Source organism: Natator depressus, chromosome 3 (assembly GCF_965152275.1).
Source record: "Natator depressus isolate rNatDep1 chromosome 3, rNatDep2.hap1, whole genome shotgun sequence".
In the NCBI taxonomy this organism is placed as follows: Eukaryota; Metazoa; Chordata; order Testudines; family Cheloniidae; genus Natator; species Natator depressus.
This window is the reverse complement of record NC_134236.1, coordinates 4514959-4530733: the sequence shown is the minus strand read 5'-3', so window position 1 is coordinate 4530733 and position 15775 is coordinate 4514959. Positions and strand designations below refer to the sequence as shown.

The window sequence follows — 15775 nt, the reverse complement described above, 5'->3', positions numbered from 1 at the left end:
CTACAGACTAGGGACCGAATGGCTCGGCAGCAGTTCTGCAGAAAAGGACCTAGGGGTTACAGTGGACAAGAAGCTGGATATGAGTCAACAGTGTGCCCTTGTTGCCAAGAAGGCCAATGGCATTTTGGGATGTATAAGTAGGGGCATTGCCAGCAGATCGAGGGACGTGATCGTTCCCCTCTATTCGACACTGGTGAGGCCTCATCTGGAGTACTGTGTCCAGTTTTGGGCCCCACACTACAAGAAGGATGTGGAAATATTGGAGAGTCCAGCGGAGGGCAACAAAAATGATTAGGGGACTGGAACACATGAGTTATGAGGAAAGGCTGAGGGAACTGGGATTGTTTAGTCTGCGGAAGAGAAGAATGAGGGGGGATTTGATAGCTGCTTTCAACTACCTGAAAGGGGGTTCCAAAGAGGATGGCTCTAGACTGTTCTCAGTGGTAGCAGATGACAGAACAAGGAGTAATGGTCTCAAGTTGCAGTGGGGGAGATTTAGGTTGGATATTAGGAAAATCTTTTTCACTAGGAGGGTGGTGAAACACTGGAATGCGTTATCTAGGGAGGTGGTGGAATCTCCTTCCTTAGAAGTTTTTAAGGTCAGGCTTGACAAAGCCCTGGCTGGGATGATTTAATTGGGGATCAGTCCTGCTTTGAGCAGGGGGTTGGACTAGATGACCTCCTGAGGTCCCTTCCAACCCTGATATTCTATGATTCTATCATTCTAAGATTGCACGCAGACCTTGGGCAAAACCCACACCCTTGCCAACGACTAGCACAACACTGTCTGCCAGTGATGGGATTTAAACTCCGAGGGGAGGTTAGTGACAGTCAAGTGATGCCCAGAGCTCAGGCTGCATCAGGGTGAATTTCACCCTTTATCAACGTTTTGCCCTAACAAGCCCACAGCATATTTTGTAAGAATCTGGGTTTGCCTCAGTGTCCTAGGGCAAAATTTCCCCTCCCAGAACTGTTGGGCAGTGCAGGGGCTGCATTTCTACTCCAGGACTCTGTTTCAAGAGTGGCTCAGACTGTGTGCTCCAGAGGAAGGTGTACATGCTGCTCTGACATTTAACTGTATAATACCGTGTCCCAGGGAGAAGTCTCTTCCTCAGCTCAGATGGCATTAGGTTTCGGACCTCCTCATATCTTATGCTGTCATTTGTATCCTCAGATATTGTTCTTCTCCATATAAATGTGCGTGTGAAATGAAAGAAATAAAGCACTGGTTGCCAAACAGGAAACGGCTCGTGAAATTAACATGTCCTGAATGTTCTCTTCCCCAGAGTTTTCTGGCTTTATCTCCATTTGGTTCCTGAGCCAGAGATATTTTAGCAGATCTGAAGCTTATCCACTTTCTTGCACTGTGATGCATTTAGTCCATCACCACCTGATATGATCTTTCTCTCATTTCTCAGGTGATCGAGGCCAGAAAGGAGAGAAGGGAGACAGAGGTGGCGAAATAGGTAAGCAGCTGCTGTCCTGAGCGGTAATCCCTGTTGAGCTTCTCCCAAGGAGGTTCTATAGGCCCTTCTGTTGGTCTATTGTAGATACTGCAATGGGTAGAGGGGGTGAGGAATTGCTTCTTTATTCTCCCCCAACACGTAAGTGACTAGTCTGTGCCCTGAAGAATTAGATGGGAGTCCCACTTGCATGTCTTTGTGTCCCTTGTAGCTGTAGATCTTCTGGTCATAACATGATTGACTCCTCCTTAACAATATTCTGCCACTCTGTCTGGAGCTGCTCTGTGTGTAACACTGACGTTTATACGCGGCCTGTGTTTATCCCTCTCTGTTGGGCTTCTTCAGTGTTCTCCTTCAGTGTCCCTCCAGCTTAGTGTCCACTCCAGCTCTGCCTGCTCCGCTCTGAGGAGACTGTGTCTACACCTGTGAAATGCTCCCCAGGCTTGGGTGTGGCTGAGACACAACTTCATGGTGCCAGGGCTCTTGGCTAGCCTGTGAAATCAAGCTGCGTGATCAGAGAGGTTTTAAGACAAAGGTTATTCTTCAGAGCAGTTCTCTTGAACCTTCTGTGCGCTAAGGGCTTGCCTACGTAAACAATTAGGCTGTGGCAAGCTGGGGTGTGAATCTAGCCTGTAACTAGTGTTAACCGTTTGTCAGAGCACTTTGAAGCAGGATGAGCTCAGATCACATTAACGAATGGTTCATGCGTGTCAGCAGGGCACACATGGACAATTTAGTCCGCAGCAGGCTCATGCTGGATTGAGTCACGCCCCAGCATGCTGCGGTCTAATGGTTCATGTGGACTAAGCACTAAAACAATCCGGACCTGTGACTCTCCACTGACGCAGCTCCACGGGTGGTACCAGGGGCGGAGTCTGCGGTGTAGCCGTTTGCCACTGTGGAGTCGAAGCCTCTTTGGGCTGTTAAGGAAGCTAAGTAGCCATGAGGTGAGAGGCAAAGATTTAGTCGGGGATCGGTCCTGCTTTGAGCAGGGGGTTGGACTAGGTGACCTCCTGAGGTCTCTTCCAACCTGATCTTCTATGATTCTATGATTCTACCGCCACGGATCAGGAAGAAACTGAGACGGAGAGCAAAAAGTGGGAGCAAATGATCCATAGTCATCATGGCCAGAGGTTAACGACAGGTACCACAAGGTTCTGTACGAGGACCAGTGTTGTTCACTGGTAATCTGGGAAAGGGGGAGGATAAAGTGGCAAGATCTGCAGATGACACACAATGAACTGGGTTAGACTCATTGAGTCTACAAGACTATGAGGCCACGTCTACCCTACAACGACCCAGCTACAGCTGTGCCGCCATGGTGCCGGAGTGTGGATGCTTCCTACATCGACGGAAGGGTTTTTTCCATTGCCATGGGTAATCCATCTCTCCAAGAGGCAGTAGGTAGGACACCTCACTGGGTCTACACTGGGGACTGTCTCCCTAACTACACTGCACAAGCGTGACATTTTTTGCAGTCCCGAGTGATGTAGCTAGGTTGATCTAGTTTTTACATGGAGACCAGGCTCCATGCCAGCTGAAATTCAGTACTGACAAATGCCACAGTAATGCACCTTGGAAGACCTAATTCGGAGTGCTGGTACACACTGCTGAGTCTTCCAACATGGAGGAGAAGAATTCTGCATGCCTGGGGACTGAGGTGGGAGGTAGACATATTTATCACCATACACACTTGTGTACTGATGGTGCAGCAATTCCAGCATAGCCCTTATTCCACTGCCCAGCATCTCCTATTAAGACTATTGGAATATCCAAAGCAAAATCTTCCAGCGCTGTTAAACAAAACATATCAGGACTGATTCTGCTGCAGCAAAGGCTCTTGGCAGTAGAGGGTTGGCTTCATCAAGGCTAATCAGGATCAGGACGTTGATACCTGCAGCTGAGTCTGGCTTTCTGCCTCCCGGTTCTTCCCTGGAAATAAACAGGGTCAGTGGATCAAGTTCAAATCTGTGAATTCATTTGGCCATGCACATTTATTTATTTTTACTGGCAAATTAAGCTTGTTGCCTCTAAACTGGCTGTACAGTGCCAGAGTTGTGACCTTGTTCCTTCCCGGGCACAACCCTTCCAGAGCAGCCTGTCTTCAGGCTCCGGCAGTAATGAACACCAGACATCCCTTCCGTGCAATAGTACTAGGGTGTTCTTTCACAAGGACAGCGTAAGCATAGGGATGGGGCTTTGGGGCTGACCTAAGACTAACGCAATCAGGTGGTGACATGTCCTGGATGGGTCCCCTTTATAGTCTGGGCTGGGACTCTGGAACAACCACAGATCCCAGCTGAGCCATCCCAGGTTTTGCGTGAATATCCAGTGGGAGCTGGGACCAGATGTTATGGGGAGTGTTTAGCCACGCGTACACAGCTCTCCAGCCCAGCTGGATGTACTGCGTAAAGCTGCTAGGTCTTTGCCTTAGCTAGCCGTGATGTATTCAACATAGGCTGGGATGCAGCAGTGGCAGAAGCCAGTGGCCTGGTGGGCTACCAATTAGTAAGTTGTAATAGCATATGGGAGGAGGCGGGGTTCTGTTCCTTTCCCCAGATCAGCAGCAGGTGGTGGGGCCAATCCAGGAGAGGCTGCATCCAGCTTTCTTTCACCCGGAGGGTTGCAGCCATAACCAGAGGGCCCTGAGGATGGAGGAAGTGATAGGGAAGGGGAGCTGGCGGGAGAGGCTTGACAGGCTCACAAAACCCAGCCCCTGAAAAACACCAGGATGCAGATACAGACTCTGGATTCTTCCACCTCTGGAACCTGCCTCCCATGACAGATGTGCTCCATCAGAGCCAGGAAACAGCCAAGAACTTTCCCAGGGGCTGGACCTAGACTGTGGAACTCACTGCCACAAGAGACGACTCCACCCACGAAATGTAAGACTCATCCCTTTGACTTAGTTTTCCCACTGTACGTGCTTTGTGCAGACACACACGAACGACAGACGCCTCTGTCATCAACCCAAGTTCTTTCTCCTGCTGCTGGGAAGGGAAGCAGAGCGAGAAATTGTTCTCTCTATTTTTTTTTAACTCCTCAGGAAGTGCTCAGACCTGGCATGAATGGGCCCTCTGAGCGGACAGAGTGTGAGCTGGGGCACTGGCAGGGAATAAAGCCTTCTCTGGAAGCATGAAATCACTACTTCCAGGAATGCACGATCCCTCCCCTGCAAGCTGGGGCATGCTGAACTCTCAAATAGCCTCCTCATGCCTTTGAATGGCTTTTCCAAGAATCCCTGTCGTGCAGAGGCTGGCCTGGAGGAGGGACCAGCCAGAGAGTCCTCTTCTGGGAAATGAGAAATCCCAGAGAGTAACCAGTTCCCTGAAGCTGTTTTTATTCCAGGCGTGGGAGAGGGACAGGAGGGTAAGCCGTGACATTATCTGTGGGGCAGAGATCCTGGAGGAGTAAACAGGGCCCACGCTCTCATGCCCTGCGTATGCTTCTGCAGGGACGGGAGGAGTGAAAGGCTGGGAAATAGGGGCTGACTGTATAGGGAAATAGGGGCTGACTGGGGCAGCAGGACCGCTCGGAGGACAGAAGGCTCAACAGGCAGGAAGCAGTTAGTGCATCAAAAACAAAGGAGCCAGGCCATAGGCACCAACTCTGTGGGTGCTCTGAGGCTGAAGCACCCCCAGGAAAAACAAATAGGGGGTGCTCAGCACCCACCAGCCACAGCTGTTCAGCGGGGGCCGCCTATCGGCTGTTTGGCGGCTGGCAGGAGGCACTCGGGGGGAGCGCAGCGAGTAGCGAGCGGTGGGCGGGGGGAGGGGCAAAGCGGAGGTGGGAAGAGGTGGAGCGAGGGCAGGGCCTCGGGGGGGGAGGGGCAGTGCAGGGGCGTGGCCTTGGCAGGAGGGGCGTGGCAGGGCGGGACCTCGGGGAAGGGGTGGAGTTGGGGCGTGGCCTCGGGGCGGAGCGGGATTGGAGCACGCACCTGGAAAAATGTAAGTCGGCGCCTCTGATCCAGGCAATGAAAGGAGGTTACAGGGCCGGGGTAGAGCGGCCGCAGGATGTGGCCGAGCAATGGGGAGCGGAAAGCCTGAGGCATAGAGGGAAGGGGGTCGATGGCGAGGGGCGCCGCCAGGGAGGAGCAGGGCTGAACTGGCCCAAAATGACCAGGTGGGCCACACCTGGGTGCGGCCTCTGGAGCTAATTAGTAATGGAGCAGCTGAGCTGGGAGGAGGCTGCTCGCACCAGTGGGAAGGAGGGAGCTGCTGAGAAGAAAAGGAGTTCTCCCTAGAGAAGCCCTACAGCGGCTGAGGCTGGGAGGAACCCCCAGGGTAGAGCAGGCCTCGGCGCGGGGGCAAGCCCTGGGTGAGCCCCAAGAGACCTGCCCGGCTTAGGGCTGCCAGGCATCTGGTTTTCTACCAGAACACCGGGTCGAAAAGGGACCCTGGTGGCTCCAGTGAGCACAGCTGACTGTGCCATTAAATTCCAGTTGGCGGCTCAGCGGGGCTAAGGCAGGCTCCCTGGCTCTGCGCGGCTCCCGGAAGCAGCCAGCATGTCTGGCTCCTAGGTGCAGGGGCGGCCACAGGGGCTCTGTGCGCTGCCCCACCCCAAGCGCCGGCTCTGCAGATCCCATTGGCCAGGAAATGCAGCCAAAGGAGCTGTGGGGGCGGCACCTGTGGGCACGGGCAGCGCGCAGAGCCCCCTGGCCCCTCTGCCTAGGAGCCAGAGAGACATGTTGGTCGCTTCCAAGAACCGTGCAGAGCCAGCTACGCTGCCAACCAGGAGCCATCTGAGGTAAGCGCCGCCCGCCCGGAGCCCACACCTCAACCCGCTCCCACACCCCAACTCCCTGCCCCAGCCCTGAGTCCCCTCCCGCACTCCGAGCCCCTCGGCCCCAGCCTGGAGCCCCCTCCTGCACCTCCAACCCCTCATCCCTGGCCCATGCTGGAGCCCGCACCCCCTGCGGGAGCCCTCATCCTTTCCCGCACCCTAACCCCCTGTCCCAGCCCGAAGAAAGCGAGTGGGGGGGGGGAGAGTGAGCGACGAAGGGAGGGGGGATGGAGTGAGTGCGGGCGGGGCCTCAGGGAAGGGGCAGGGACCGTGGTGGCAAGAGTGTTCAGTTTTGTGCGGTTAGAAAGTTGCCAACCCTAGCCAGGCTCCCTGGGGAAGAGAGACAGTGAGGGGAGCTCAGAGAAGGGAGCTGGCCTAGGTCTCTGGACCACAGCATCCTATAGCTATGACTGACAGTGGTCCTAGTGATCCCTGATTGGCTCCTGGATCCTATGTAAAACCATGGGGTGGGCATATCAGGAAGTGTCCAGGCAAGAATGTGGACCTCCAGCTCTTTTTTCCCCGCGCTCCCAGCTCTGGCTCCTGATTGATCCCTGGAATGCCCTCATGGACCCTGATATCTGGTATTGACCCTCAGCCGAATGCCTGACTCTGCCTCTGGGTCGGACTTTTGGCCTAACTCCTGACTTTGACACTGGCTCCGACCACTGGCTCAGTTCAGCTATCTCAAGCTCCTGGCACTAGTCCTGCCTATCTTTGCCCAGGGTCCTGACACCTTGAGCCTCCCATCCAAGTGCTAGCCTGGCTCAAACCTGCTCAGCGCTAACCAGAGCGCTGACCAACACAAAATCCTAGCAACTTGGGGCTGGAAGGGACTTTGAGAGGTCATCTAGCCCAGGTCCCCATGCTGAGGCAGGGCTAAGTAAACCTAGACCATCCCTAGCGAGTCTTCGTCTGACCTGGTCTTAAAAGCCTCCCAGGGGGATCCCATAACCTCCCTTGATAACCTGTTCCAGAGCTTAACACCCCTTCTCATAAGAAAGTTTTCCCTAATATCTAGCTTAAAGCTTCCATGCTGCAAACTAAGGCAATTAAGGAGCAGGCTGACCCAGAGGCGGATTTGAGTACGGGCTTCTTTATTGCGATACTTGTTCCCCTCGACCCAATTGTCGAGGAAGCACTGGACTGGTTACAGCACACTCTCTTTATCTAAGTTAATATTTAAATTCCTACATTTACTACAACACCCCAAAACCCCTTACGAAGTAAGAGAAACACCCATACGATTAGTAGACCCACCCCTATCTATTGTTCACAGCAGTACGCATGTTATACAGGCATTGTTACCTTGAAAATACATTTCTTTGCAGTCATTTGTTGCTACAAATTCCCTGAATCCGCGGTTCTCAGGGGAGGGAGGGAGGGGCCATGACCCAGGGCTCGCTTGTGTAGCTGGGAAAGAAGGGAGGGGGAGATAACACCTCTTTACACAAAGGGGTTGGTTGTTGTTTTTTAGACAACTACTTATGCAGCTGCAAGGCTTATCAATTCTCAACAACAGGGAAGGGAAAAATATGGCAACTTATTTATTAAACAAAGCAATACTGCCTGGCTGTGCCTTTCTTCCCTAATGCCATGTCAGCCTACCAGCAGCTCCCCAGGTCTTCACTTAACCCTAACATCTCCCAGCACTCTCGTCCTGTCCTTTGTGGACATGGAGTGCAAACAATCACCGCTCTTTTGGTAACCACCTTTTTATGTATTTAATGACTGTTATCATGTCCCCACCATCTGAGCTGGCTTTTCTCAAGACTAAACAGGCCCAGTGGTTTTAACCTTTCCTCAGAGGTCAGGTTTTCTAAACCTTTGATCATTTTTATTCTTCTCCTCTGGACTCTCGCCAATTTGTCCACATCTTAAAGTGTGGTGCCCAGAACTGGACACAGTGCTCCAGCGGAGGACTCACCAGTGCCTAGCAGGGCGGGACGGTCGCCTCCCGTGTCTTACGTTCAACACACGGGTTAATGTGAAGCATTTGAGAGCACTGCAGTAAGAGGCAATCGAAGCTGCTGTGGGAATGGCTGACACACAAAAACCCTCTCTGTCGCCAGAGGCTCACCCTGTTATCATGTGTCCCTTCCTCACATGCGAGCGGCGCTGCAGCCTCCGTATCAAAGAGCAAACTCCGACCTGCGTACAATAACGACGGTGGCTTTGAGACATTCTGCAGCAGAAAGCCATCCTCTAGCGGGAGTGAACTCTTCTGTTCCAGGGCATCAGTTCTGTTCCACTTCCTTACCAAGCAGATGGTCCCAATTATCCAGAAGGCGATGATATCTTGGTGCAGCTGTAGAGAATCAGGCCCTTGTTTTCTTAGCCACTCGGGTTTATTTCGCTTCTAAAACGTTTCCTTTCTTGTTTTTCTTTCTGGGATGGGAGGGGAGCGGGGGTTGGAAGCAATTGATGCAGTAAAAACAAACATGCGAAAGGAATGGAAATCTCAGGGGTTTATTGGGTATGGTGCAGAAGGAACAAATAATCCCCCATGCGCTGGGGAGTTGTTCCAAAAGAGACAAGGCCAGACCATTTTGCAGGCAGTAGAATCATAGAATATCAGGGTTGGAAGGGACCTCAGGAGGTTATCTAGTCCCAAAGCAGGACCAACCCCCAACTAAATTATCCCAGCCAGGGCTTTGTCAAGCCTGACCTTAAAAACTTCTAAGGAAGGAGATTCCACCACCTCCTTAGGGAACCCATTCCAGTGTTTCACCACCCTCCTAGTGAAAAAGTTTTTCCTAATATCCAACCTAAACCTCCCCACTACAACTTGAGACCGTTACTCCTCGTTCTGTCATCTGCTACCACTGAGAACAGTCTAGATCCATCCTCTTTGGAACCCCCTTTCAGGTAGTTGAAAGCAGCTATCAAATCCCCCCTCATTCTTCTCTTCTGCAGACTAAATAACCTCAGTTCCTTCAGCCTCTCCTCATAAGACATGTGTTCCAGTCCTCTAGTCATTTTTGCTGCCCTCCGCTGGACTCTTTCCAGTTTTTCCACATCCTTCTTGTAGAGTGGGGCCCAAAACTGGACACAGTACTCCAGATGAGGCCTCACCAATGTTGAATAGAGGGGAATAATCACTTCCCTCGATCTGCTGGCAATCTCCTACTTATACAGCCCAAAATGCCATTAGCCTTCTTGGCAATTGCGGTATGGGCTTCTATACCCATACTAGCTTCCATCAAGCGAGCGTGACTAAAAATAAACCCAGCGCAGACTGCCCCTGCAAGTACACCCCCAGCGGCCCGGGTGTGCGTGTACAGCCCACCCCAAGCCCGTGTTGATGCATCTTCACTGCTATGTTAAGTCTTGAGAAAAGAAGACTGAAGGAGGAGGACCTGGTAGTCTTCAAATTAGATCAAGTCTGTCACAAAGAGGACAGGGATCGATTGTTCTGCACGTCCACTGAAGGTAGGACAAGAAATAAATGGCTTAGTCAGCAGGAAGGGAGCGTTAGGTTCCATATTGGGAAACACTTTCTAACTCTCAGGGGAGTTAAGCTCTGGAACAGGCTTCCAAGGGAGGTTGTCACTGGAGGGTTTTAAGACCAGGGTTGGTCTAGGTTTACTTGGTCCTGACTCAGCACAGGGGGCTGGACTCGATGACTCCCTGAGGCTCCTTCAAGACCAACATTTCTATGGTTCTCTTTCAGTCCCACTCGTTAGATTCAAGCCAGCGCAGGTACGTGCTCCTGAGCTGCAGTGCAGACAGACCCATAGCGAGGGGCAGCTCCTGCCCTGAGGAGCTCACCATCTAAGCAGCTGAGAAAGATAAAGGAAGGATTTTGAGCTTCATTTTACAGATGGGGAATGAAGGTCCAGAGAAACAAAGTGACCAGCCAAGGTAGGAATTGAACCTACAGCTCCTATGTCCTGGTCCAGAGCCCCAGGGCCAGCTACCTACTGCAGGAAGGATGTCCTTAGCCACTTGACTTTTCCTGCCCTTACCCTGCCCCTGTGGTGGTGCACTGATGACATAATGATGCTTTGCAGCAGGGAGGCAGAGATGGGGTGTCTACACGTCTGGGTTTAGACTCTGAGCTTTTTAGATCGTAAGCTCTTCAGTGCAGGCGCCCGGCTTTGCTAGGTGTTTGTACAGCTCCACGCACACTGCTGACCCTGGTGTCAGATGGCCTTGCAGGTGAGACACTGGATGGTGTGTTCCACCGCTCGTGAGCCGGGGCTCTCGTGAGCCTAGGCCAGTTTGTTATTGTCGGGTTGCTCATTTGGGCTGGGCTGGGCACGCGTTTGTTGTTGCAGGGCAGCTTGTCAGAACGGGCTCGCTGGCGTTGGTGTCTTGGGTTTGGTTTTCTTAACCCTATGAATGATGTCCTGGAGCTCGCCCACAGACAGAGTGGAAGAGGGTTCTCAGATGCTCCCGTCTGTCTCATTGTAGCTCTGTTACCCGCCCTCGCCCTAAGGCTTAATGGAAATGTCCCCTTCCCAGGAGCCTGTCCCGCTTCAGCCCTGGCCTGCCCTGGGGAGGGCACGGTGAGCACTCTGCCCTTAGCACAGAGCAAGCTTCGAGGAGGCTTATCCCCAGCCAAGCCCCATCTCCTGCACATGGCACGGAGCCGTAATAAACCCCCCACACGGGAGAGAGGAGCTGGCCACTGGAGAGACACCTGACTGGTGTCTCACTGAGTGGTACGAGATCTCTCCTCAGCGCTGCAGGGAAGGTCCTGTCAGGGGCACCGTCAGGGGGCAGGAAAGGGGCATAGCAGTGGCCGGGCTCGAAGTGGGAGGGCATCTGTTGGCGCATCTGAACAGCCTGGATCTCCTTGTCTGGAGCCTCCAGGCTCCCCCTCTGTCTGGCCGGTGGGAGAAGCAGCCGTGGTTGGTGCTCCCCTCCCCTGCTGACCATCACGGTTTGCCCAGAGATGTGCATTTATGGGGCCTTTGCGGATTCAAAGCAAAACTCAGTTTGCAAAGCTGAGCTCAGCGGGGATGGGCTGGGCACTAAGTGCCCTGGAGCGGGTCTGCTCCGCTGGGAAATACATACCCTAGTTCAGGCCAGATCATGGCACTCTGGAGTCCTGGGCAGGCCACAGTGCAGGGGCCTCTTTGGGAACAGCAAAGCTTCTTTCCTCCCCCCGCCCTAAGCCCCTAGAGAAGCAGGGGTGTCACCAGCTCCTCCCAGCAGCTGGAGTGTTTCTGGTCGAGGGTTGAGTCAGGCAGGCAGCCCTCTTCTTCTGCCAGACCGGTGTTGGTGCAGGGGCCCTGGAACGCTGGCTTTTTAGGAGCCAGCACCCCACTGAGACGCATGAGGCAGTTCCCCTCCTCTCAGAGCCATTGCTTCGGGATCTCTGCAGACTGAAGCTATGTCTGCCCTACAAGGGAGGAGAGTGATTCCCCGGCTCGCATACTCAGGCTAGCTCCCATCGAGCTAGCACACGTATAAACGGCAGTGCAGCCACGCTAGCACGGGTACCAGAAGGGGAGGCACAGCTGAGCCATGCCGCACACAAACCCGCCGGCAACCGGTGGGTACGTAATTGACGTGGCTAAGGCCTGCCGCCGCTGCCCAGGCTCCCGCGGCTACACTGGTATTTATACTCACGCTAGCTCAGCAGAGGCACGCGAGCAGGGGAATCCCCGCCGAGATCCGAGTGTAGATGTAGCCTCAGGCGGGCGTCCCTGTGTTGGTGACGCACAAGCCACATTTGCAACCGCGACGGTTAGAAACTGGCTTTCCATTCAACTTTCTTTTTCAATGAAATCATGTGACTCCCGGAGTTTTGGGGCCTGTAGTGTCTATGGCTGAATGCAGCTGCTGGACATACCAAATACCTCCGGGCGTGCCGTTAATGTAGACACAGCCGCGCCATCTCCGGAGTAAAATGGTTACATGGTAGTGAAAATGTGCCGATGGTTGAAAGCACGAGCCTGCTTAGGTATTTGGTTCTCAGTCGCTTCCTAGTAACGGTCACAGATGTGATGCAACGGCTCCGGGGAAAAGATCCTCTTTTCTGGCCACGAGTTTCTTCTCAATAGGACACAAGGCCATAAGCAGCCAGCACTCCCCAGAGCCCCGGGCTCGCCAGGGGTCCTCAGAGCAGACGTGTGAATGGTTTCAAGATGTCTCGAGCCCACTGTATTCCACAGGAAGCACAGACCTCACCAAGCTTGACAGGCAATGACTGGTCACAGAGCTTGCTTATACACACCAGATGTGTCCATCGTAAGGTCCTTTAATGCTCTGCCAGGTATGGCTGAGGTTAGCTGAAATAAGGTATTTACACTATCACGCTGTCTTTGAAGTCCAGTAAGGGTCGGTCTGTTAAGTGTCTCTGCATCGTACTGTTTTGCTAATTGCCTAACCCGAACATGTAACAACATGATCATCTGGCTGTCCGTTAGTTACAACAACTAGCCGTGGTCAATTTGGAATTTTTGAGTCGTCTTCTTGTTCTGCATCTGCTATCAGTAGAGTTTGCTCTGTTGATTGTTCTTTCTGTGGAACAAACTGTAGATGTTGAGGGTTTCTACTGAACTCTCCATTGTTGGTCTCAGTTACACATGATTACAGAATTCTTTCTCTGTATGACAGCTGGAATTGTCCGTCCTTTTTCTCCATCCAGTTTGGCATGAACACGGTCACCAAGTTCTAGACCTGGCAGTTCTTTGAGTGACATAGGTAGTAAAAGTGTGCGTTAGCTCTTGTAGCCTTTTTATCCAATTTGGCAACTCTTTTCATGTCTGCCCACTTGGAGAGAGAATCTTTTCCAAAAGTTGGAACAGTAATTTTGAGTTGTCTTCCCATCAGGAATTGTGCTGGACTATATCCAGTAGCCACTATTGGTGTGGATCTGTGACTCAGAAGAATGGGAATGGATCTTCCCGCTGTAGGATTTTCTTGGCTGTCTGTACAGCTCAGTCTCTCTGTTTGCTTGTGGGTAATGTGGGCTGCTAGTAATCAAAATCATATTTCATTCAGAATGACTTAAATTCTGCTGCAGTGACTTCTGGTCCATTGTCCATCATTAATTGTCCTGGAATACTGAAGTGAGCAGAAGTGCACTTCAGTTTCCCAGTAACACTGTGATACGTTACATCGTTCAAGTACATTATTTCTGTATACCTGGAAAAATAGTCCACTACAACCAGGTAATGATGTCCTCTGAATTCGCATAAATCTGCAACTCCTCTTTTTCAAGGTCTCTCTGGTAAGGGTGTTTGTACGCTGTACAGTGCAGCATTGTCTCTGAAGTTGATTTGTACTCCATCTCCTCTCAAAAGTCCAAGATCATCAAATACTCCATTGAGTTCTTCTGCCTTTCTCACTAGGCCCATCCTGGCTGCCATGCTGTGGCTGAGCAGGCTGTTGATCTGTGTTCTTTGATCACACGGTCCTTTAACCCTGAATGCAAAGCTTTTGTCTTTGTAAGTTGTTTCTGTGATGACCTGGCCCTTGCAGTTCAGAATCCCTGCAGGGCTAGTCAGAGCTGGGTCAGGTGACTCCAGCTCTGGGAGGGGTTGAAGGTGATTATAAGCCTGTTCTCAGGTAACTGTGATGTCAGCTCCTGAATCAATTTTAAAGTCAGTAGTCTTGCCATGACTATTCAGTTTCACTCTCCAGGCAGGATCTTCTATGTCATCACAGGTGATAGATCCCAGAAACAATGGCTCTAGTCTTGAGTGTCTGTAAAAGGATCAACTCCCTGACTGCTTTGGTGCAGCAAACAGCTGCAGAATGTCCATATTTTGTGCATGTATCACACCATGTGCCTCTGGCTGGACATGCATCATTGATTGGAATATGACTTTTTCCATTCCTTCGGCATATACGCTGGAATTTGTCCCTCTCAGCCTGGGAGTTCTCTCTCCTTGCCTCAGGAGTTTTACAATAAGGACTTTTCACACTCAAGTGTCTGTTTCTAGCTTCTAAGCTAGTTCCAAGTTTTTCAAGTTGCTCCTGGCTGTTGTTTGACTAATTGATTCTGACTGCTTTGCTGTCTGTATAGCTCTGGCTAGGATTAAATCTCTCTTCACTTATAGCTGCTGTGAAAAGTTTCTATCTGCTCACCCAATAGCCAGCCTGTCTCTGATATTTTCATGTTTTGCATTCCCAAAATCAGTTTTCAGTCAATGTATGCAGAGCTCTTATAAAACATTCAACATTTCCCTCCCTGGTTCTTGGATTCTCTAGTGAAAACATACTCTTCCATAAATCCATTTCTCTGAGTATGCGCCAAACCTAGCCAGAAACCTTTCATGGTCGCTTTGTGACTGTCTTCAGTAAAGGGATTTAAAGTAGGGCTGTCGATTAATCACAGTTAACTCACACGATTAACTCAAAAAAATTAATTGCACTGTTAAACAATAGAATACCAATTGAAATGTATTCAATATTTTGGGGTGTTTTTCTACATTTTCAAGTATATTGATTTCAGTCACAACCCAGAATGCAAAGTGTAAAGTTCTCACAGGCATTCGCATGGCACTGTTGAGGCTGGTGTTGCAAGATATTTACATGCCAGATATGCTAAAGATTAATATGCCTCTTCATGCTTCAGCCATCGTTCCAGAGGACATGCTTCCATGCTGATGACGCTTGTTAAAAAAATAATGCATTAATTAAATTTGTGACTGAACTCCTTAGGGGAGAATTGTATGTCTCCTGCTCTGTTTTACCCATATTCTGCCATATATTTCATGTTATAGCAGTCTTGGATGATGACCCAGCACACGTTGTTCGTTTTAAGAACACTTTGACTGCAAATTTGACAAAATGCAAAGAAGATACCAATGTGAAATTTCTAAAGATAGCTAAAGCCCTCGACCCAAAGTTTAAGAATCTGAAGTGCCTTCCAAAATCTTAGAAGGACGAGGTGTGGAACATGCTTTCAGAAGTTTTAAAAGAGCAACACTCTGATGAAGAAACTACAGAACCCAAACCACCAAAAAAGAAAATCAACCTTCTGCTGGTGGCATCTGACTCAGATAATGAAAATGAACATGTGTCGGTCTGCACTGCTTTGGATCATTCTCGAGCAGAACCCGGCATCAGCATGGACGCACGTCCTCTGGAATGGTGGTTGAAGCACCGAGGGGCATATGAATCTATAGTGCATCTGGCGTGTAAATATCTTCTGACGCCAGCTACAACAGTGCCATGCGAACGCCTGTTCTCACTTTCAGGTGACATTGTAAACAAGAAGCAGGCAGCAGCATCTTCTGAAAATGTAAACAAACTTGTTTGTCTGAGCGATTGGCTGAACAAGAAGTAGCACTGATTGGACTTTTAAGCTCTAAAGTTTTATATTGTTTTATTTTTGAATACAGTTTTTTTGTACATAATTCTACATTTTAAGTTCAACTTTCATGATAAAGAGATTGCTCTGCAGTACTTGTATTAAGTAAATTGAAAAATACTATTTTTTTTATTTTTTACGGTGCAAATATTTATAATAAAAAATAAAGATAAAGTGAGCACTGTACACTTTGTATTCTGTGTTGTAACTGAAATCAATATAGTTGAAAATGTAAAAAAAATCCAAAAATGTTTAA

At 50.6% G+C, this 15775-nt stretch overlaps 1 protein-coding gene across 1 annotated transcript in view; it reads left to right on the top strand.

Annotated features, from left to right (window-relative positions):
* SCARA5 (scavenger receptor class A member 5) overlaps positions 1-15775 on the top strand; it is a 132156-nt gene that overhangs the window by 97809 nt on the left and 18572 nt on the right. Inside the window, exon 7 of the mRNA XM_074947347.1 lies at positions 1419-1466. Coding sequence (XP_074803448.1) covers positions 1419-1466 — 48 coding nt within the window. The remainder of the gene's footprint in view (positions 1-1418; positions 1467-15775) is intronic.